This window comes from Mauremys mutica, chromosome 16 (assembly GCF_020497125.1).
Source record: "Mauremys mutica isolate MM-2020 ecotype Southern chromosome 16, ASM2049712v1, whole genome shotgun sequence".
NCBI classification, from domain to species: Eukaryota; Metazoa; Chordata; order Testudines; family Geoemydidae; genus Mauremys; species Mauremys mutica.
Genome location: NC_059087.1, coordinates 425,702 through 447,417, shown reverse-complemented (window position 1 = coordinate 447,417; position 21,716 = coordinate 425,702). Strand labels below are relative to the sequence as shown.

Below are 21,716 nucleotides of genomic sequence, written 5' to 3'. Positions count from 1 at the left end.
TGACTCTTCTTTGAACCCCAGTCCTCTTGTTTGTGCCCCCTGTAGGAGTGTATAAGGTGTAAGATTGGACTGCAATGTGAAGCTTTCATTTATCATTTGACATTCTTGCTCTAACAGCATTACTTGTCAGTAGGGAGCCATGCCATGTTAGGGAGAAGCTTCCCTTTCTGCCCGAACAATAGCTTTGTCCTAAGCAAGGAGTTACAATAAAATATTTGTAAAACCTTGCAGTTGCCTGTGTGTAATGCTGGGTTTTCTATTCAGATGGAGTTCCTGGTACTGATCTGGAATATATGAACATCTGTCCTTCATGAGTCGAAGATGTGTGCACTGTTATTAGTCTGAATCTTGTACTTAGGAGGTGGGTTCTTTGCTTCAGTGTTCCAAATTCCACCAGACTTTGCTAATCACGTTTCTTTGAGAAATTGCTCTGTAAGAGCTCATTCCTGAATCTCAGGCAATTCCCTTGCATTCTGCCAGGTTGCCTCTTGCATTAGAGTGCATGTATGTTTCTCAGGAAGCCTGCTACTGATGACTGCCGTTTCCAGGAGTGGATGCTCTTCTGACAAAAACAAATTGTGAAATGTAATGCAGTGTTCAGTAAGTGCACAACCCAAGTCTCTCTGGTGGAGTGAGCCTGTTGTTTCCCAGATCCCAGCCTCTTTCATCCTTTCTCCACCTTTGCTTCATAGTACTGTTTACATGTACATAGTGCATTTTTCTTTATAGCTAGATGAGTTCTCTCTGCACAATAGTCTGTTTTGCTATTGGATCCACATCTTGCAGATGTAGTTGATGGATCCTTGTTGCCGGCTCCCCATGCTGCAGCTAGTGTTAGGAGGTATGGTGATGCACACTATTAGTGACAGCCCATACCACTTTCCTAGTCCTGCTCCTCAACATATTCGTTCTCCATTCATCTCACCTGTGAGATGCCTTTCTTGGCTAAGCTGGTAGGAGCCAATTAGAGGACGCTGCATGAGGGCTTTGTCAGGCTACGGCTACACTGGCAAGTGAGCAGTAAAACCTTTGTTGTTCAGAGATGCTAAACCTCTCCACGCCACGCGCCCACGCGCCCCCAACAAAAGTTTTGCTGCAGCAAGTGTCCGTGTGAATAGTGAATGCCGCTCATTGTGGGTGGAAGTATTTTGTTGGAAAAAGTGCTGAAAAACAGCAGCTACACTGCCTGACTTTTAGTGAGATTGCGGTGTTGACACGGCCATGTCGCTAAAAGCTGTGTAGTGTAGCCAAAGTGTCAGCCTCTCTAGGTAGTATGAGTCCACTGGAAGGAACCTGTCAGAGCTTTTAACCCAGCTGCCTGCTGCTGGAAGGGAGAAGAAGCTTTCTACCCTTGCTTCCCATCTCCCCAAGCCTCCTGACCTTCCAGTCAGAAGGAGGAGGGGAAAGGGGCTAATCTGCCCTCACTGTCCTTGGTGGTTGCTGCTACACATCTTTCTCTATGGCTAGTCCCAGTGCCTGTGTCTGCTTGTCATAGCTCTTCTCTAAGGAGCAGAACTGATGTGATGCTTTAGTTTCTCTGCTGCCCATAGGGTTCGGAATCGTAGCCAGGAAACTGACCAGTCTTGTTAACTTCACTTAGCTGCTGCTACTGCCATGGAGAGCTTTGAGCAGAGTTCCTAGAGATGCACTGTAACAGTCAGTGCTCACATCATATTTGGAAGGCTTTCTTCAGGATTTAATTATTTAAGTAAATAGATGGTTTAGGCCTCCCCGTTAGCCTGGATAAGTGGGGTTTTTTTAACTTGCTGCTGGCAAATTAATTTGTCAAGTCCAGCTTGTCTGGAATCATGAAGATTCTGCTTTCTTATCTAACAGGGCCTTTTTGCTGTTTGTCCTCTAAACTACATGCATCTGCTTTTCCTAACCCTGTTTTTCTGAGGGCTGTAAGAGATGGGTCTAGTGGAGAAATCTGCTCCTGTTCTTTGTTCATTTATGTATGCTCATCTTGCTAAAGTCTATAGTTCAGAACTGCACAAAACATAATCTTGTGAGTGGAGAGGTGTACGTGCTGGCATGCTTTGGCAACTTTTGGGTGACACTGAGTGGACTTGTGTAGATAATAAGGAACCCCAAGGGATCACGACACACTCAGTACTTTCTTCCTTGAAATTTTATGTAGTTTATAATAACATACTTCTCTTTTTTCCAATTTTCTGTTCCTGAATGGGAGCATTATACCAGACATCTAGTGCTGGCCACTGTTGGAGATATGATTGGACTAGACAGATCACAAGTCCAATCCAAAATGATAGTGGAAAGTACAGTTTAGTCAAAAGAGGAGGCAATTTTATAATTCATTTAGGCTCATCAACCAATCTATCTAGTGATGTATTGTGGAACGTGTTTCTCTGAAGTTTAATTATCTCCTGAATACGCTCTAAAGGCTTATCTACACATGGAAATTTATCAGAATAGCTATTCAGGAATGATTATTTCAGTATAAACCCCCATGGGGATCTTTTGAAAGTTATCGGTAAATTTCCATGAGTAGATAAGTCTTAAGACTGCCTTGGAGAGGAGTCTGCCCCATACTTTCATGTCCTTGCTGCTGCTGTTGGTTGTTTATATTATTGGTGCCTTGGAGCCTTAGTCATGGACCAGGACCCTGTTGTGCTAGATGCTGTACAGATATGGAATGACAACTGTTCCTGCCCCAAGGTGCTTACAGTCAAAGACGAGACAACAGATGACTATAGATAGAGTACAAGTAAGCAGTAAGACTGGTCAGGATGTTAAGTAGTGGTTGCTGCATCCTCAGAGGTTTTAACCACTAAGGTTTTTAGGTATTATGGCAAAGAGATTTGAAGAGGGATTTGAATGTGGGTAATGAGGCAGCTTTGCAGATGTTTATGGGGAGCATGGGCAGTGAAGGCTGATTGGATGTGAGAATCAACAATGAGAGATGATAGGCTGGGTGGGGATTGACAGTAAAGGCCTTGAAACAGTATACAAGTAGCTTGTTTGATGTTATGTTATAGACAAGGTGGAGCCAGTGGGTGGTGTGACAGTTTTCTTAGCCTGCTGCTTTGACAATCTTTACAGCAGCATTTTGAATGGATATGGGTGGGGCAAGACTGCATTTCAAGGACAGAGAAGGATGTTGCAGTGATTGATGTGAGATGAAAGCTTGGATGAGAATTTTCGCTGTGTGGATGTCTGGGAAAGGCCATATCCTAGAGAAGTTTTGTAGGAAAAAACAGCAAGATTTAGATTGAGGCTGGATGTGAGGACCTACAGAGAGTTGACAACCAGGTTACGGGCCTGAATCACAGGCAGGGGGGTGGTGGTGGTGGTGGTTGCAGTGATGGAGAAAGGAGGTAGTGTGGAGGGCTCTAACCACTTCCTACTTTCCAGAGCATCAATTATTTACAGAACCTTAGGAAAGGTTTTGCACAATATGGGCAAGAGGGGAAATAAGTTGCACGAGAATTTGAAGTGAGTGCCAAGTGTGGAATTTCGAAGAATAAATCTCAGGTGGTGCTGCCTTCACCCTAACAGCCTGGTGATCATCTGGAGAGTGCAGCAAAGTGTTCTGCAGTGAACTTCTCTGCTCTGATTGCTGAAGACCTACAGCCTCTAAGAAAATAAAGTGGTTGGTTGGTTAAACACTGATTCCAGTGGTCTATCACCTGCCAGGGACTATTAGTGCTGAAGGATCTCAGTTTGGCAGCTTGAGGCTGTGGCCTCTTGGGAAAGTTTTTTAAGTCTGGTTGAGAAGAAGAAACACTGTGTGCTAAAGAAGCATAATGGTATTTAGAACAAAGTGACTCAGTACATTTAATGGGAAGCATTTTCTATTCTTCTCAGCCCCACTCCAAGAATCTTTTTCTGGTCTATGAAAAGTAGGTGGAGACAGTTTGGGTGGAGACAGTTTTCTATGGATGGATAGAAAATACAAGCCTTTAATCTAGTAACAATGTCTTTAAGAGAAGATCCTGGGTTTGTTCATTTGGAGGCTGGTAATACCATGAAATCCTACCCTAGCAAACTGGGGAAGAGGACAAAAGGACGGAAGTTTTCCCTTTTAATCTCCAGGACTTTTCTGAGGAGATAAAGTTACAGAGTAAAAAGTCCCTCCCTCCTTCCCAGTTCACTGTTTGTCTGCTGTGTAACAGTAACCCACTTAAAACTGCATGGCTCCTTTTGAAGTTAATTTAAACCCTCAACAGTGTGTACTGATATTGTAACCTTGGATAAAAGCACCACCCAGCTGTGGTTTCAGTTTTGCCCTTTTAGATGTGTGGAAAGTGCCCCAGTATAGTTCAAGGATTTTGTGCTGGATACTTCTTAAAGAGATGGGCTATGATTTCAAAGCTTGATTGATACAGTGTATATCAGGGGACTGTTTCTCTATTTCTCTAGATATTTAACATAGATTCTTTTCCACTAACCAGAGAAAGCAGCTATTATAGCCAAGCTTGGTGGATTTGGAGCAGTTTTCAAACTCCATTTTTATTCATATTGGAAAGACAAAACTGTGTAAGCTGAACCCTTTGGGGTTGGTGAGTTTTGAGCATGTTGAGGTAGCTGAGTTTGTTTTCAAGGTTTTTTGGCCAGATTGTTGGTGGGGGTGTGTGTGGGTGTGGGTGTTTCCTCTATCTTTTCCACCAGCTCCTTTTCCTTGCTTTATATCTGAATGGAGTGGCTTTCTGTGGGTCCGATGCTTAGTTTAAGACTTGGTTCCTCCTGCAGAAATCTACTTCCCAACCCCTTAAAGGGAGTAATTTGACCTGCTCATCCACATGAACTAGGCATCGTTGTGGACAGCTCAGTGAAAACCTCTGACTGTGCAGTGGTAAGCCAACAAATGAACAAAATGGAATAGGGTTCAGTACTGGCCACCCAATATCTCTATTTTTGAGACAACCTTCTAGGTGATTCAGACATGGGCTAATGAAAATAGAGACCTGGGAAAACTTTTGTTGGAGATTGCTATTTAACACTTATCCTGCAGAAGTGAGTCCTCCAGTAGGCCAGGGCCCCACTATGTAGGGCATTGTAAATGATCATCCCTGCCTCAAAACGTTTATAAACTAATCAACAAGACAGAACACATGTCTGAGACCAACAAGGGGATGAGCGGGAGGGATGGGGTAACAAAAATAATAGGATATTACTTTTAGCACAGGCAAGTGCTGTGTGCAATTCTTAACTTACTGTGTAATTCATTAACTGTAAACACAACTTGCCACCTGTCCTGCTGTTCTCAGATTGCAGTTTTCTGTGTGTGTTCTGGCAGAGATGAGTTTTGAGGAATGGCTTGAAGGAGGATCAAGTAGTGGCCGCCTGGATTTTGACTGGGAGTCTTTTCTGTGCATACAGGCAGCAAGGGAAAGGGAATGAATGTTTATATAGGAAACATCTGCATACTATCTGAAAACTGGGATATTAGGTTGAGAAAGAAGACAAATAGAAAGGGACATAAATGTGTACAATATAGCGAATAGTGTACAGACAGTAAGTTGGGCATTCTGACTTCCTATCCCATAATAATAGAAAGAGACATTAAATGGAGCATATTTAAAACTGATAGAAGGAAAGAAAATGCTCTTAAAATTAGTGCATGAATTAACCTGTGGAACCCATTGCCTCAACAGAGGTAATGAACGTAGGATTGGAAAAAGGATTAGATACTTTATATGAATAACAAGGATATTGATCCCTACATTGGATAGGGTATCAAAATTCAGAAGGAATTTTAACTCTGCTTCAAGAGTTAACCCGAAGACTTATTTCTTAATTGTCCACTGTGGGAGAGGGGAAGGGCAAACACAGGGATGTAGTCACTGCATGCAGCAGTAATGACGCTGCTTCTGTGGAAGGGGAGGCTACCCTGGTGATGTACAGCCAATTCAGCACATCCTCCAAGGCAGTTGTAGCAGGCTATGAAGGTGGAGACTACAACCTCATGCCTCACTGGAATATACTGATAATTCCTGTGTTGGAACAGCTTCTTGCTCCAGCAACGGAGACCCTGCTGCTACAGCCCCAACCAACACCAGCCTTGTCTTAGATAACACTACCGCTGCATGGAGTGAGAGACTGAATTCCTCATCCATCAACACATGGGCGGCCTCCAGAGCTGGATGCCTCCATGGTGAAACAGGCAATCTGTGTTCTTCACCTAGTCAGAATAGATTGTTAAAGGGGTGTGATACACTCTCAGGGTCCTTAGAAAACAGGAGCTTTGACCTGTCTTAAGGAAGCAGACAAAGAAACTTCATGCCTAGGAGTCCCACTTTTTTCCATCGCACTGAACCCATCTTTCCCTGACATTAAAGCCTAACCAGTGATGCCAAGGGAACCTAAAGGGGAAATATGACCCTAGGCCTGATACTGACTTCAAATGGGAATATCTCTTTAGGGATGGGAAATGCCTGACTCTCAAGCCTTGGATCTTCACGAAGTCCAAAGACACCAGTGATGGTGCCCAGGTGTAGTGTGAACATCCAGAGTGGCCAGAGGTGGTGAAAAGAGTGGGGGTGTGTGTGTGTGTGTTTTCTCTCAGTTTAAGAAGGAGCTGTACTTCGTTTTTCATTATTTGTTAGGAAGACTGCTCTGGAATAAATTAGATAGGGAAGGAAAATCCAAATCAGACTGCGATTCCAAAGACCCTGAAAAGATTTCTTGTCCAGTTCTAGGGACAACTCAAAATGGATATTTAGTAGAAACTGATCCAGCTCCCCCTAAAAGAAATGAGATCCCAGAAACCAGAGTCCAGAAAAGGTCTTCAAACTGGAGTAGATGTGGGTCATAGAACGCATCAAAAGTGCAGTAGTGTGGAGTACAAAGAAGGTGGAGCAAGCCTCTTGGTTCTGAAAGTAAAATTCTATCCCTTCATGATGACCTGTAATACACAGTTCCATATCCCTGTCAGATGTCTTTCTCTGCATTCCTGCTACAACTGGAGGCACCTCCAGTGTGTGGAGATAGACTGCAGTCTCTCTGCCTTCTCCTAGATGGCTTTCTACAGGAACATTCATTTATGAAAGTCTCCTGATTCCAGTCCCAGACAAGGTCAGAATCATCACCTGAGAAGTTAAAATAATATCAGTAATGTTTCTGACTTGTGCTAGACGACTCATGCTGGTGGTATTGTGAAAACACATCAGTGATTCTGCTTCCACAGGAGGACTGCTAAGGTTCCAATTCCCCTTTCAACTCTTTCTTCCTCCGCTTCAAACTGAGGGTACCAGACTTAATAATTCAATCCATGGAGCTGTTGACTTGCCTCAGCAAGTTTGAACTGGGATATCACATGTTAAAACTGGAAAGGATCCTCATCACCAGCAGTACTAGAAAACCAGTTGACACAGGGTGTTCTGTCCAAATAGAGACAAGGGAAAAGTAACTCCAGCTGTTCGGAGCTCAGGGTGAGATGGCTTGCTCCTCTGCATTTCCCACTAGTAGTGCAGCATAAGCATGTTTTAGTCCTTATGACAACAGCATTGTGATTGCATACTTGAATAAAGGGGAGGAGAAGGCTTATTCCTCTTGAAAAGGAGTCCCACAAGCTGCTTAACTGGGTGGAAAATCACATCATTCTATCTGGACCCCATGTCCAGGGAAAATAAAGGCTCTATACTGTAGGAAATTTAATCCTTTTGAAGGACTTCGATGTTGAGACCTAATAGGGAGACTGAGAAATTTTTGTAAGGCAAAGATTCAGAAGTGAAGGCAATATATACTACCCCACAAATGACCTGTTTAAAAGCTTTCTGTGTATTCCATTCTTGGCAAAGAGTAATAGGAATATTATTGGAAGAAGCCACAGAGATCAGATGAAGATTGGTGTACCCCAGTCATTGATTCCTGACCACGTAACCCAGTGACCAGTTTTGCATCAAGATCCCTGTTACAGAATGTACTGGGCCCTTTAAGAGGGAATTGCTCCAGCACACCTCTGATTTGTTAACAGCCTTGATGGAGCCTGACAGAGGATAGGTGTCCTCAATAAAGAGCCAGATGGGAACAGGAAACGGGCTGTGGCTACACTTAGCACTTCAAAGCGCTGCCGCGGTAGCGCTGCCGCGGCAGCGCTTTGAAGCGCTAAGTGTAGTCAAAGCGCCAGCGCTGGGAGAAAGCTCTCCCAGCGCTGTCCGTACTCCACCTCCCTGTGGGGAATAACGTACAGTGCTGGGAGCCGCGCTCCCAGCGCTGGGGCTTTGACCACACTGGCGCTTTGCAGCGCCGCAATTTGCAGCGCTGGAGAGGGTGTGTTTTCACACCCTGCTGCAGCGCTGCAAATTTGTAAGTGTAGCCAAGCCCAGGGAGAGGTAGCATAGGAAAAGAGTAGAGAGTGAGGATGCAGGGAAGATGCTGGCACCAAGAGAGTTTGGAAACCAGAATCAGAAGGTTGAGCCCCAGCCAGGCAACCCCTGGGAGTGGCAGTTGAAGCAGAGAGGGAAGACAGATGCCCCAGGAAGGAGGGGTTGGGCCAGGCTCAGTATAAAATGGTGTGTAAATCAGAAAGGACCAGGGAGAAGAGCAGCCCAAGCCCCAGAAGGAGGGCTGTGGAGTTCTTAGTCAAGATGGAAGAGGGTTGGGCCTAGATGGTCACTTAAGACTGCATGTAATATTAAATAACTGGGCCCCACCCAGAAGGGTTAATAATATTATTTGAAATCTGTGGACTGTGCAGTTCTTACGGGGCCCTAAGAAGGGGGAAAGGGAGGCAGAGTGCTGCAGAGTGACCGCCGCCCAACCGGGAGCACTCAGGAGATGGCTGACTGCTTAACAGCTTGGAAATTCTAAGGAAGGGACATAAACTCCTTGAGATAATCAAAGGTAGACATTCTACTCTCATTCAGTAAAGAGCCCACCAATATCTCCTTTGGGGCAGTATAGACAAAAATTAGCTATAGAGCTGTGAATGATGCACCTGAACATCCCCGGCCAAAGTTATGCTTGTGACAGGATAGCAGTGGAGTTAAAGGCCAACACTCAAGAAGTGAGTTCTAGAAATTGTCCTTGTTATCTACTGCAGAAGGCCAGGTTGATAATGAAACTCCTTTACGTTACCAGATTCCTCCGAGCCATACAGCCGTTATGCCTACCAGTGATTCAGATTCCCTGCAAGATGCTAGACCTGTGTGCACCACAGGGCCGTAACCAGGGTGGGCAAGCGGGGCAGCTGCCCAAGGCGCAAAGCCACAGGGGTGTAAATATGCTTGCTTGGCCAGGCACTAAAACACCTCGTTACGGCTCAAGTTGTGTAAGGGTGTGGGCATCCATCTTTTGTAACTCTGTGCTCAGTCTCTTCATTTTCTCACTTTTAAGGTGCTTTGCTCTAATGCCAGCTCAGAGAGTATTGTCAATAGGAACACTGTTAATAGAGTCAGATTAGGATAGAAAGTAGTTCTGAGGCCAGACCCACACCTTCATGCCAAAGATCAGCTAACTCATCAGAAGTAATTAGTGTATCTTTCTGTCAGAATCTGAAGTATTCTTAGTGATGGAGTGGTACACTTGGCATGTCAGGAGAACAACTTGCCTCAAGAGGACTGAACACTACAGAAAAGTTAATTGCACTCGTAGTGCTTTACCAGCCAGCAGTCAAGCAAGCATGCCTCCAAGGCCCTCACAGCAAGATGGTTCAGCACATACATAGTGGAAGCCTGTGCAGTGACCCAGCCTCAGCTAGGCTGTGCCTACTATGGGGAGAGTTAGAGGCAAACAAACTCAGCCTTTAATCTTAAATTTTAAACTTTTTATAAAGGAAAAACCCAGACATTTGGCAGGTACAATAAAATAAAGTAACATCAAATACTTGATTAGGAAAATAAACTGTAAATTACAATTACAGTGAAAGAAGTGTTTAAATAACGCTGCATCACCTCAAGAGGGAATCAGGTCCTCCTCTCCCTGGTTCTAAAGTCCAGCTTCACCCCTGTTGTCCTGCTTTTGTCTCTCTGGCTTGGGATGCTCCTTTGCTTCAACACTTCAGTGACTGCATCTCTTTCCAACAGGTCCACTGGCAAACAGCTCCTCACCTGGAGGGCCACACCCATTCCTCAGTTGCCCAAACTGTGTTCCCTCTGTCCATGTTTCAGTGATCACTCTCACCAGTCGTAAGCTCTGTGCCCCTCACCACCAGGCTCCTTGCACACAGCCCTTCACAGACCAGGTTCCTCTAACACAGCTTTCTCTGGCCAAACCCCTTTTACATAAGAGAGGCCGTACCGGGTCGGACCAAAGGTCCATCTAGCCCAGTATCTGTCTACCGACAGTGGCCAATGCCAGGTGCCCCAGAGGGAGTGAACCTAACAGGCAATGATCAAGTGATCTCTGTCCTGCCATCCCTCTCCATCCTCTGACGAACAGAGGCTAGGGACACCATTCTTACCCATTCTGGCTAATAGCCATTTATGGACTTAGCCACCATGAATGTATCCAGTCCCCTTTTAAACATTGTTATAGTCCTAGCCTTCACAACCTCCTCAGGTAAGGAGTTCCACAAGTTGACTGTGCGCTGCATGAAGAACTTGCTTTTATTTGTTTTAAACCTGCTGCCTATTAATTTCATTTGGTGACCCCTAGTTCTTGTATTATGGGAATAGTCTTCCAACTGGCCCTTTGGGCAGATTCTGAGCCCCCTCCCCAGCTGGAGCTGCCCTTATTGGCCATCTCTCCCCCCAGGACAGCATTCTGTGTCACTACACCACAACTGCAGCAGCTGCTAGGACCAGGGCCACAGTTTCTAAATCTTCAAGGCCAGATGAGCCACTTCACCTAAGAGCATTACCACTCAGTCCACCAAGTGGACAAAGAGAATTAGATACTTCGTATGAAGAAATGTGCAAGGAGGTCACTTGATTATCCGCGTATTCGACACACTACAGAGTATTCATTCTGTCACATCGGGATGTAGCGTGTGTGGTAGGAGAGTCTTCTAGAATGTGGTGCCTCAGAAATCCAGTAGCCTGCTTTTATTGACGTGATGTTCTGAGAACCAGTCGTTCCCATTGACTTTTGATAGTGTTTTGTGTTCTGCCCTTCTGAAAATCAGGCTACTGTATATTGTGTATTAGTATTATCTTCTCCCCAGAAGGCTTTGACAGCTGTGAACCATCCCACTGTTTAAAAAAAAATAAAAAAAAAAATCAATGGAACTTTTTGATTTTTGCCTAAACTTCCTTTTTTGGACCCTTCATGCTCCAGAACATGTCCCTACTCAGAGAATTTACTGAGTCCAGAGCTAAGATGCATTTCTTCAGGCCTATTGTCAGTAGTTGAAGGCTCTTTTAAAGATGGGTATTCAATATTACCTGTTTTTAATTACTGATATCTCAGAAAAAGATTTGAATTCTTCTGGATCAGGGTTCTAACAGATAAAGCACAAAATGGGGTTCTAGTTGGTGTCTGCTATTGACCCTAAATCACACCTAGGGAACAGGATCGCCATTTATAATGCACCTATTTATAATGTCTAGTGGGCGGGGGGAAGCTGAGTTATCATGGGAAGACGTCAATCTGAGTGACACAGGCTGGTGGCCTCATGCTGTCAGTACTAAAACATCCTCAGAATTTCTAAATATTATAGGAGTTTCCTAACTCAAAAAGTGTTACAGCCAACAAGTGGGAATTCAATATCTTTGGCCTGACAAAGGGCTTGTCTACACAGAGCAGTAATGTGCACTAGATAAATGTGATTCCTTAAAGCACACCTGTGTGTTGCACTGACCAATGTAGATACCCCTGCAGCTCTGAACTAATGGATCCCTAGTGTGCATTAATGTAGTGCTGTTTACTATGTAAATGTGTACTAGGGACCTTTTAACTTGCACTAGAAGGGTCTATACAGGCCAGTTAGCATGCAACACATCGATGTGCTTTAGATATCACAGTCCTCTAGTGCTGCCCTGTGTAGATAGCCCAAATAGGAATTGACCACAAAACTAAAAATTTGTACTAGCTTAGGTACAAGTGATCATAACTTGATTACATTTGTTACATGCAAACAGAATAAAGTGTGTGTGTGTGTGTGTGTGTGTATATATGTATAGCCAATTTCATAAAGCTGAAAGCAAACTGAACCTCAGTCAACTGGGAGAAATAATTTAAACAGAAATATTGAAATAATTGGGAGCTGTTCCAGAATATATTAGTAGATGCCCAAAAAGTCTCTCAATTGAGGGAAAGCCACACTTGGAAGTGAAGGCAGGTTAAAACAATTATGTATAACAAGTGGAAGTGTTGACAATTAATATAAATCAGAAGTTCAGAATCTTAGAAAATGTATGTTGGAAGAAAAGGATATAAGGAAAGATCTATTGGCAGCACAGCTTAAGTATATTGGGAACGAAAGGAATCCTAACAATGGTATTACTAGATGGAAATAGTAGAATATCCAATAATGCAGAAAAAAGTAGAAGCATTCAAAAGTATTTCTGTTCTGTATTTGGAGGAAAAAAGATGCAGTTATAGCATATGATAATGAGTAAACACTTCCAATAGTAACCTTGGAAGGAGGATGTTACCCTGCAGTTACTAAAGTTAAACACTTTTAAATCATCAGGGCCAGATAACTTCCATCCAAGAATTTCAAAAGAGCTGGTCAAGGAGCTCTCCAAACTGTTAATGTTGACTTTTCAACTGAAGCCCCAAAGCAACAGCGGGCTGGGCCGCTCAGTCGCTGCTCTGGGGTTCCGGCCGCTGGCCCCTCTCCAGCGGGGGTCCCCACCGCAGCCCCACTCACCTTGTTTCCGGTTGGAGTTCCGGCGCAGGCCCCTTGCCAGACAGGGTCCAGGCCTTTGGCCCTGCTCAGCCCTACCAGCCTCCAGCTCCACTCACCTCAGCTGCTGATCTGGGGTTCCAGCTGCTGACCGCCTGCGGCCGGGATCTGGATCTCCAGCCTTACTTAGCCTGCTTTCTGGCCTGGAGTCCCAGCAGGCCACCCTGGGCTCTGCTCCTGGCCTTGGATCAGTGCTCTGCAGCCTGCCCTCTGTGGCCCACTGTCCTCAGCCTGGGACAGTGAGGGTTGCACACAGGGCAAGAGAGGCTGCAGCTCAGCACCTCCATCTTAAAATTGCTTGTATCAGATCACGCTGCATTTGATCTTGTGCATGCCTCCTATCGCCACTTTTTTTTTTCCCACTGAGAATTGAAGGGAACATTTGACAAAATGGCAGGTCCTAAGAAAGCAGTTAGATGTCCAGTCATTTCAGCCTGCTTGGACAGATGCATTTGGATTTATTGAAAAGGACAGTGCAATTTGTGCTTTCTGTTATGAAAGTGTTTGCACATCAAGTGGTCAACACTTTGAAATGAAGCACAAGAAAACCTTTCTTGTCAAAGCAGACAAGACTGAATGACTCAAAAAGGCAGTAGCAGCCTATGAGAAGCAAACCAATATTTTTAAAAGCTTAGGTGTAAGTAAAAATCAAGCTACAGCAGGAAGTTACAAGATTGCACAATGCATTGCAAAAAACGGAAAGCCGTTTACAGGTGGGAATATATAAAGTTTTTCTCAGCAGTTCGGAGATTTTGTTCAATGATTTGCCAAATAAAGCTACAATCATATCTGGAATAAAACAACTGCCCATCTCTGCCAGAACAGTTGAGATGCATAAGTGAAATGGCAGAAAACATTAAGGAAAAGCAGACAACTGCATTGTAAGAAACAGCAGTGTTTAGTGTTGCAGTTGATAAGAGCGTGGATATAAACGACATTCCACGTTGGACAGTTGTTGCAAGATATTGTGCTTCCGATGAAATCCAAAAGGAACTTTGTTGCCTAAAACCCCTGCATGGCACAACAAAGGGGGAAGATATAGTGGAAAGTTTTGTAAACCATTTTGAAGAATGAGGAGTTGACATCAGAAAAATATTTTGTGACAACAGATGGTGCTCCTGCCATGGTTGGAGAACAAGGGATTTGTAAAGTTACTTCATCAGATTGGCCATCCGACAGTGGGATTTCACTGTATCATCCCATCAAGAAAACCTGTGTGTTAAAATTTATAATTTCAGAGCTTAATAATGTGATGAATATAGTGGTGCGAGTTGTGAATTTCCTTGTTGCTCGATTAGCTAGAAGAGATGGACAGTGCTTATAAGGACATCCCACTTCACAGCAACATTTGGTGGCTAAGTCATGGCAAGGTTTTGGTTCTCTTTGTAAACTGTTTTGATGCAGTCAAGGCCTTTTTTGTCGGAAGAAGAACAAAACTACCCCGAACTGGATGATGACAAATGGCTGTGTAAGCTCATGTTTCTAACTGATATCACCGCTCCCCTAAATGCTCCGCACCCTGGAGACAGAAGTTGAGTTCAAACAGTTCTGGATCTTTATGTAGCCTAGAAGGCATTTGTTGTAAAACTAGCAGTTTTTTTGCAGGGATATTCGAACTTCTACTTTCCGCTACTTCCAGCTCATAAAAGAGCTATCGACACGTTGCACTGTCAGTGTCGATGAGATTGGGAAGTACGTGCAAGAACTGGAATCAGAATTTTCTGACAGATTTAAAGATTTCCAGTGATTTGGCCCAATGCTTTCTTTTCTAATTGAACCTTAAAAGTTCAATGAAAGCGACTTGGTTTATCTGTATTTAAGTGGATGGGTGTTGGAGATTTTGAAATGCAACTCATTCAGTTAAAAAGCTCAGAATTGTGGACATCAAAGTTTGTGGCTCTGCGGAGTGCACTTGAAGCTACCGAGAGAGATTATGGGGCCTCTATTCTGACCTGCTGGATGTCCCTGCCAGTGAAATTTAACTGTTTGAAGAAAATTGCGTTTGCAATGCTTTCGGCATTTGGATCCACATACCTGTATGAACAGGTATTTTCGCACATGAAATCTGTCCTCTGTCCCCCTTGGAGCCGGTTAACAATTGATCACTCAGAAAAGCCTGTGTGTAGCTTGAAGTATCCAAATACGTGCCAGACGTTGGAAAACTCAGCAAGGAAAAGCAAGGGCAAGGATCACACTAAACTAATAAGATCTGCATTTTAATTTAATTTTAAATAAAGCTACTGAAACATTTTGAAAACCTTGTTTACTTTACATATAATAGTAGTTCGGTTATATATTATAGACTTATAGAGAGACTTCTAAAAAATGTTCAAATGTATTACCTGGACGTGAAGTCTTAAATTAGAGTGTATACATGAAGTCTTGGCACACCACTGCTGAAAGGTTGCCGACCCCTGCTCTAAAATCTCATGGTCTGTGGAGAGCTCAGAGTATGTTGGTCTACTTCTAATGACCTGGGAATTGTGGGACATGAAGGATCCAAGAAGGAAAATTTCCAGTTTAAGATCAAACTTCCCTTCTTGACTAATAAGTAAAGGTGGAACAGAGTCAAGTCTGCACATGTGCTGTATGATTTGGGCTGTTGCCTGATATTAAATGACTTTTTTGTAAAAACAGCAAAACCCCTCTGAATATGTTTGAGAGTGAGATCTGCCTGCAGCCAGGGAGTTGGAGTACCTTTAAACATTCGTCTCAAGCAGGTTAGTTTTGATGTTCATCAGCAGTCAGTCTTAAAGTGGTGGTAAACTTTGCTGGGTCACTGTCCCATGGTGGGATAATGTCCCATTGTCAGTGGGGGCTTTTAAATGTTTGTACAAGCAAGCGATGTGTTGATTAAATGCCAGAGCAATTTGTGTACCTTTTTAGGGAGCTATTCTCTCATGCTGTTGTAAGGACACTGCTGATAACAAAAAACAAATAAGCAGAAGGCAACCAGATAAATTATCAAGGGTCTAGAAGAGACTCTAGAGCCTTGTGGCAGTGGGCTTCTTTATCACTGCTGGAGGGGTAGATGAGAAACATTCTGGAATCAGAGGCATGATGTGGTTTGTCTGGAATGTATGTTCATTGTGTGTGTTGATCCACAAACAGCTCAAACTAAAGTAGATGGATGGCCAATGTCAATTTTTACCATTTCAGTGATCAAATATATTTGTTACTTGTCAAATATAACCCATTTTCAGAGAAGTTGAAGAGGGAAATAGGCTCTGTTTTTCATTTCTCCTAAGCTATTGTTGGGGTGAAAGAGCTTTAAAAAACAGTGTCACGAGTTGATATCAAAGAGAAGTTCAGATTATTATTCTTGTAAAACAAATGGCTGTTTAACATTTTGCACATCAGTAGCATCTTCCACCTGAGGCTCTCAGCGCAACCTTAATCTGTCTGCTTCATAGCCCCCTTGGCAGGTATGTCAGTACTATCCGCATTCTGCTGGTAAGTAAACTGACACAGAGAAGGAAAATAATTTGCCCAAGTTAATTCTGTGCTATAGCCAAGAGCTGACCCCAGATCTCTGCCAATGATTTTGAAGGCTTCTATCACCTTAGCAACTCGTATGTCCTGGCCTTGCACCCTTTTCTTCTTTGCACTAAGGTGGGAATGATTTTTATTTATTTATTTTAAATCCAAACCATGTTGCTGGAGGGATGTTTAATTGGTTGTAGAGTAAGGAGCAATTACACTGGCAGGAAATGACCTTCAGACTTGTGGAAATGAGCAAAGCAGCTTGATTAAGAAACCTTGCAAACAGAATCTGTGAAGTTGGCAAATTAAACACAAAGCATGCCCTAGAATGTTGGGGTCTTGGCATGTCAGGCCATAAGTGAGCTGCTTTGGCAGAGCTGTCTGGTGGCCCCGTGACTGATTTAGCAGTGGGTGCTGCAAACTACAGGTTGTTTTTAATGAGTGAAGGGGTAAGGCTGCTGTAGAGTAGGGATGGGCAAACTTTTTGGCCCAAGGGCCACATCTGGGTATGGAAATTGTATAGCGGGCCATGAATGCTCATGAAATTTTGGGGGTTGGGGTGTGGCCAGATATGAGGAGTTCAGGGTGTGGGAGGGGGCTCTGGACTGGGGCAGGGTGTTGGGGTGTAAGGGGGGGTGAGGGCTCCAGCTGGGTGTATGGGCTCTGGGGTAGGGCTGGAGATGAGGGGTTGGGGGTGCAGGAAGGTGCAGCTCCCATTGGTCGTGGTTCCAGGGGAGCTGCGGGGGCGGCACTTGGGGTGGGGGCAGTGTGCAGAGCCCCCTGGCTGCTCCTATGCTTAGGAGCCGGAGTGGGGACATGCCGCTGCTTCCGTGAGCCGTGCAGAGCCATGGCATGCACGAAGTGCAGCAAGCCCCGGATCCCACTCTCTGGTGGGAACTCGAGGGCCAGATTAAAACATTGGAAGGGCCGGATGTGGCTCCCGGGCTGTAGTTTGTCCACCCCTGCTGTAGAGGTTTCATTGTACAAGTGTGTCACCTTTCCGCAAATCCTTTTCACAAAAAATCCGATATCCTGTGCTCTTTTATATATACTGCTCCTTCATGTAGCAATTATTATAATCTCAGTTATGCGTAGATATCTGTTAGTGTTTTTAGAAGAACAAATGAAAAGACAAATCTATTACCACATTTAGAAGGGATGATGATATGGTGAGAGAGAGAAACGTCTACCCTAAATACCCATATACGCCAAGGGAAATGTGACAGAGCTGGCAGCCAGAGGACCGTGAGTTCAGATCTCACTTCTACCAACTACTGTTTCTTTCCACCCCATCACTACTCTTATTATTGACTAAGACCTTGAGCCCCAACCATAGATGGCATCAAGGATGAGCTACAAGCCCCCATTTAATTTTAATTTTAATTTTTTTGGCAAAGTTACACAACATCATTGTATGCACAGTGAGAAACAGAGCCCAGGTCTCTAACAAGGCAGACTTAAAACTTATCCAGTCAGCCACATTGCTTTTCAGAGTCGTCATTCCAGTTTTGACTAGCTGTCTCTAGGCACTGAACCACACTCCCTTCTTAGGGACAGAATCTAGGATTTCTCATCTCATCCTCCTCTTGGTGGCTTAAGTGGGTAGGGGTCTGAGCTGGAGAACCTGAAGATCCAGGTTAAAATCTTGCTGCTGATGTACATGGGAGATGCTATGGCTGTATATCTTTCTTACACTGAGAGAACTTCTTTTTTAAAACAGGTTTTGTATTTAATTTACACATTATCATGTTTAGTTCTCATGCTGTCACTTGGACAACATAGAGGCCCTCAGATGCATTATGCGCCTCCCTAATGTTCTGTCCTTCATGACAGGTTGCCTGTGATGGACAGGAGTGTGACGATGTCCAGCCATTATATTTTTTTAGACTGGGAGGTCTTTTCCTGCTCTTATACTCTGAGGTGAATTTCATCAGGCCCTGCCAACATGAATACATCTAGCTTATCTAAATATTCTTTAACCAGTTCTTTCCCTGTTCTTTTCCTTCCCCCTTGTTGTTAATGTTTGGTTAAGCATCTGGTCACAGTTGTGTGTGTGTGCGCGCTTTTTTTTTATTATTTTTTATTTTTATTTTTTTAGCATGAAGACTAAAGCAAAATATGCATTAAACACTTATGACTTATTGGTGTAATTTGTTGTTAGCTCTCCTTCCCTGTTAAGGAGTCCAATTTCTTGCCACAGCCTCATCTAGGGCAGAGTGGGGGTGAGAGGAGAGATCTCCATGAGAGAAGGCAGCTGCAGAAGCCTCATCAGATGGAGGGATCCAGGTCTTTGTGAGCACCAGGAGCATGCAGGAACAGGATATGAACAGGTTACAGAAGGCTGTGGCCCTTTTTAGAGAGAAGTGAGTATTCCAGAGGCAGCAAGACACAGGGAGTGTGTCGTAGGGTAAATACACCCCCTCATGGGGTGTCAGGTCAGGGTCAAGGTAGCTACTCTCCTGTGCAGGGCAGCATGGCCTAATAGCCAGAGTCAATAGGGCTACCCTTCTATGCAGGGCAGTGTGACCTAATGATCCAAAATGTTTAATAACTGGGACAGCTCTACCATTAATTTGAGACATTGGTCCCCTGGTCAATTATTATCTTCCTGAGTATTCCTACCCAGGTGAAGATTTTTAGGAGCTCGGCAGCTATGATGGGGGGCCATGGCCATCTGCAATGACATGGCCTTGGGGTATGGGGCACATAATCTACCACTGAGGATATACTGGCACTCAACTCACTCTTCTCCAGAGGCCCCATCAGGTCCATACCAATCCACTCAAAGTGGACCCCATGTTGGTGCTCAGGGCAGGAGGTGCAGAAGTCCCAAACTTCACCTTAGATACCTGACCAGAAATTCTCCCTGCCACCTCTTGCAGGGTCTTCTCACTTCCCGAGTGTCCTGCCCAGGGCATTGAGTGCATTAGGCATAGTAAGCTGTGCTGGAACCTCTGCAGGACCAGCCATTGCGGGAATTCTTCCTGAGTTTGAGGTTCCTTAGCCAGCTGGCAGAGGCAATCATCATGCACCTTGAATTGGGGTGCTTGAGGTGGTTGTTTGCCAGCATCATCTTCCTGCTTGGGGTCTGCCATGTGTTCCCAGGCTCAGCTCAGACTTGGGTCCCTCTGCTTCCTCAGGAAGTCTCCGTCAATGTCCAGCCAGCCCCAGTCAGCCTCCACTGGCACCTCTGCCTGTGGGGGTGTGTATCAGTGTCTCTGGCTGGATGGAGGGACCTTTTCCCGAGCCGTCCGGGCCTTTGTTGCCCAGTAGTTCCCTGCCATTCACCCACAGGGATACCAGGAGTGTAGCTGGGCCCTTTTTCTTGCCTGGAGGCTGGCCACCTACATTTGGCCATAGCTACAATGGCCAGGGCCCCCCGGCCAGTGGTTCCAATCTCAAGACAGCAGGTCCCTCCAGGCAGATCCACCCCCCCACGCCCGCGGTGTTCATGCCTCCTTGCTGGTGTTCATACAGTTGCTGATGGCCTGGGTTGGTCCCGAGGACTCCCTATCTCGGAACTGCGTGCCCCCAATCCACCAGTTGACCCCAGCTCCCTAGGCTCTCCAGATTATGGACTCACGTCTCAGACCCTTTGGCATTCAGGTATTCCTCCATTAAGGAAATGGCCTCTGCGAGGGTAGCTAGGCAATGTCCCTGGACCCACTCCTTCCCCCCCACTAGGGAGGATCTGGGTGAATTGCTCCAGTGTGACAGTTTCCTCCACTTGGGCCCCGATCAGCTCATTGCACCAGGGCAGGTGAGGTGGTTGGTCGCAGCAGCGTCACCATCTTCTGTACCAGGCATTCCTGCTGCTGGGCGACCATCTCCCATACCAGCTGCTGCCACTGCTCTTGTTGCTCTGGGCCAGCTGCTGCTGCATGGCCATCTGTTGTAGCAGCTACGCCTGCTCCTGCTCCTGCACTGCCTGTTGCTGACTTTCCAGTAGCCATTTCAAAACTTTTTCTGTCTCCATCTTTAACAAACCAGAATGCGGGGTGGGAAGGTTTTGTCTCTGGCCCTCTTTGGTGTGGAACTTTCAGCAGGTTCTGATTGTTGCCTGTGTTCTCTGCCAGTTGTCATAGGGTGAGTATGTCCTATCATGGGGTGTTGGTGTCGGGGTCAAGGTGGCTGCCCTTAAGCACAAGGCAGAATGGCCTAGTGCTCAGAGTCAGTAGGGCTGGCCAGGGAACCCTCACTGTTTAGGGTCCCACAGCTTCCTGGCTGGGGCAAGTCAGCAACAAGCTTGCGCCTTGTGGCCAAATGCGAGCATGCCACCACCCAGTGGTGGGGCTGGCAGCCAGGGGTGGGAACCCGCGCCCACCCTACTCCACCTGTCCCAGCCAAGGGCTCGATCAGTCACTGGGTCAGGTCAGTAGGATCATACCAAAACACAGAGTCCGCTCCCGGTACCCCCTTGGATCAATGTCTGGTTCCACTGGACTACTTCTTACCCTGTCTTCCTGCTCCATAGTGTGTAGGTCCTCAGTCTCCTTGGGGTGCTAGGCAGGCAAGATTTCCAGTGACTACTTTCCCCCATGGGCCTCAACAGAGAGCTGGGTACTCACCGGGGTCTTGGTGTGGCTGGTTTCTGTGGCATGGGGCTCTGATAGCTTCTGGGCAGGTGCCTGCAACACGTCTGCTCTCCTTCCCAGTCTGAGTTGGGCTACCCTTTTTTTTTTTTAATGGTCTGCCTCCAGTTGGAGTATGCCCAGCAAGGGCAAGAGGGCATGGCCTCTTGGCCTACAGAGTATGGTTAACCCTGCAGGGACACAGCGGGGTAAGTACACCCCATCACCGAAGGAGATGGGCATGAGGTTAGGAATCTTGGCACAAGAGGGGTGACGGGCAGATATGAGAGGTGTAGAGGATGCGGATGGAGGGAAGGCCAGGGTTGGGCCAGTTGTCAACTAGATGCTAGGAGAAGGAAGGGGGAGATGCAGATATGGGATCTGGATTTGTGCTTGTATTGGTGGGAAGGCGATTGGGGTGGAGAAGGGAAGAGCACTAGGTAGAGCTGGTGGAAACTGTTGATAAGCAAGTGGAACTGGAGCCAAGGGGGGATGGATGGAGGGAGGAGGAGAGTACACACTACAATGCAGGAGATGGGTTTGAGGAGACCTATGAGTGAGTGGCAGATGGGACAAGATTTAGGCAGCATAAATGGGAACTCATAAAATCAGTGGAAATTAGTTGAGCAGTCAAGTGAGAGGTGAGTCACCGTGGTGAAGGATAGTTATGAGATGCTCAAATGACAGTTGAGTGAAAGCAGGAGCTGAAAGATGTGACAAAGGGGTGTTGGATGCATCTGAGGACTCAGAAGCAGGAGGCAAAGAGGATGGTGGAGAAGTGAGGGAAAGTTAGAAATTACCAATCATGAAGTACATTGAAATTAAAAAAAAAAAGTATCATTAAGGTTAAAACGTACAGTAAGATACTAGGGTGATCATCATATAAAACCCTATAAATAAAAATACCC

The 21,716-nt window shown here is 45.3% G+C and overlaps 1 protein-coding gene across 1 annotated transcript in view; it reads left to right on the top strand.

Moving 5' to 3' along the window:
- Positions 1–20,372: 20,372 nt before the first annotated feature.
- The window catches only part of ZNRF3 (zinc and ring finger 3), a 73,978-nt gene continuing 72,634 nt past the window's right edge, over positions 20,373–21,716 (top strand). Inside the window, exon 1 of the mRNA XM_044989499.1 lies at positions 20,373–20,608. Coding sequence (XP_044845434.1) covers positions 20,501–20,608 — 108 coding nt within the window. The 5' untranslated portion in view covers positions 20,373–20,500. The remainder of the gene's footprint in view (positions 20,609–21,716) is intronic.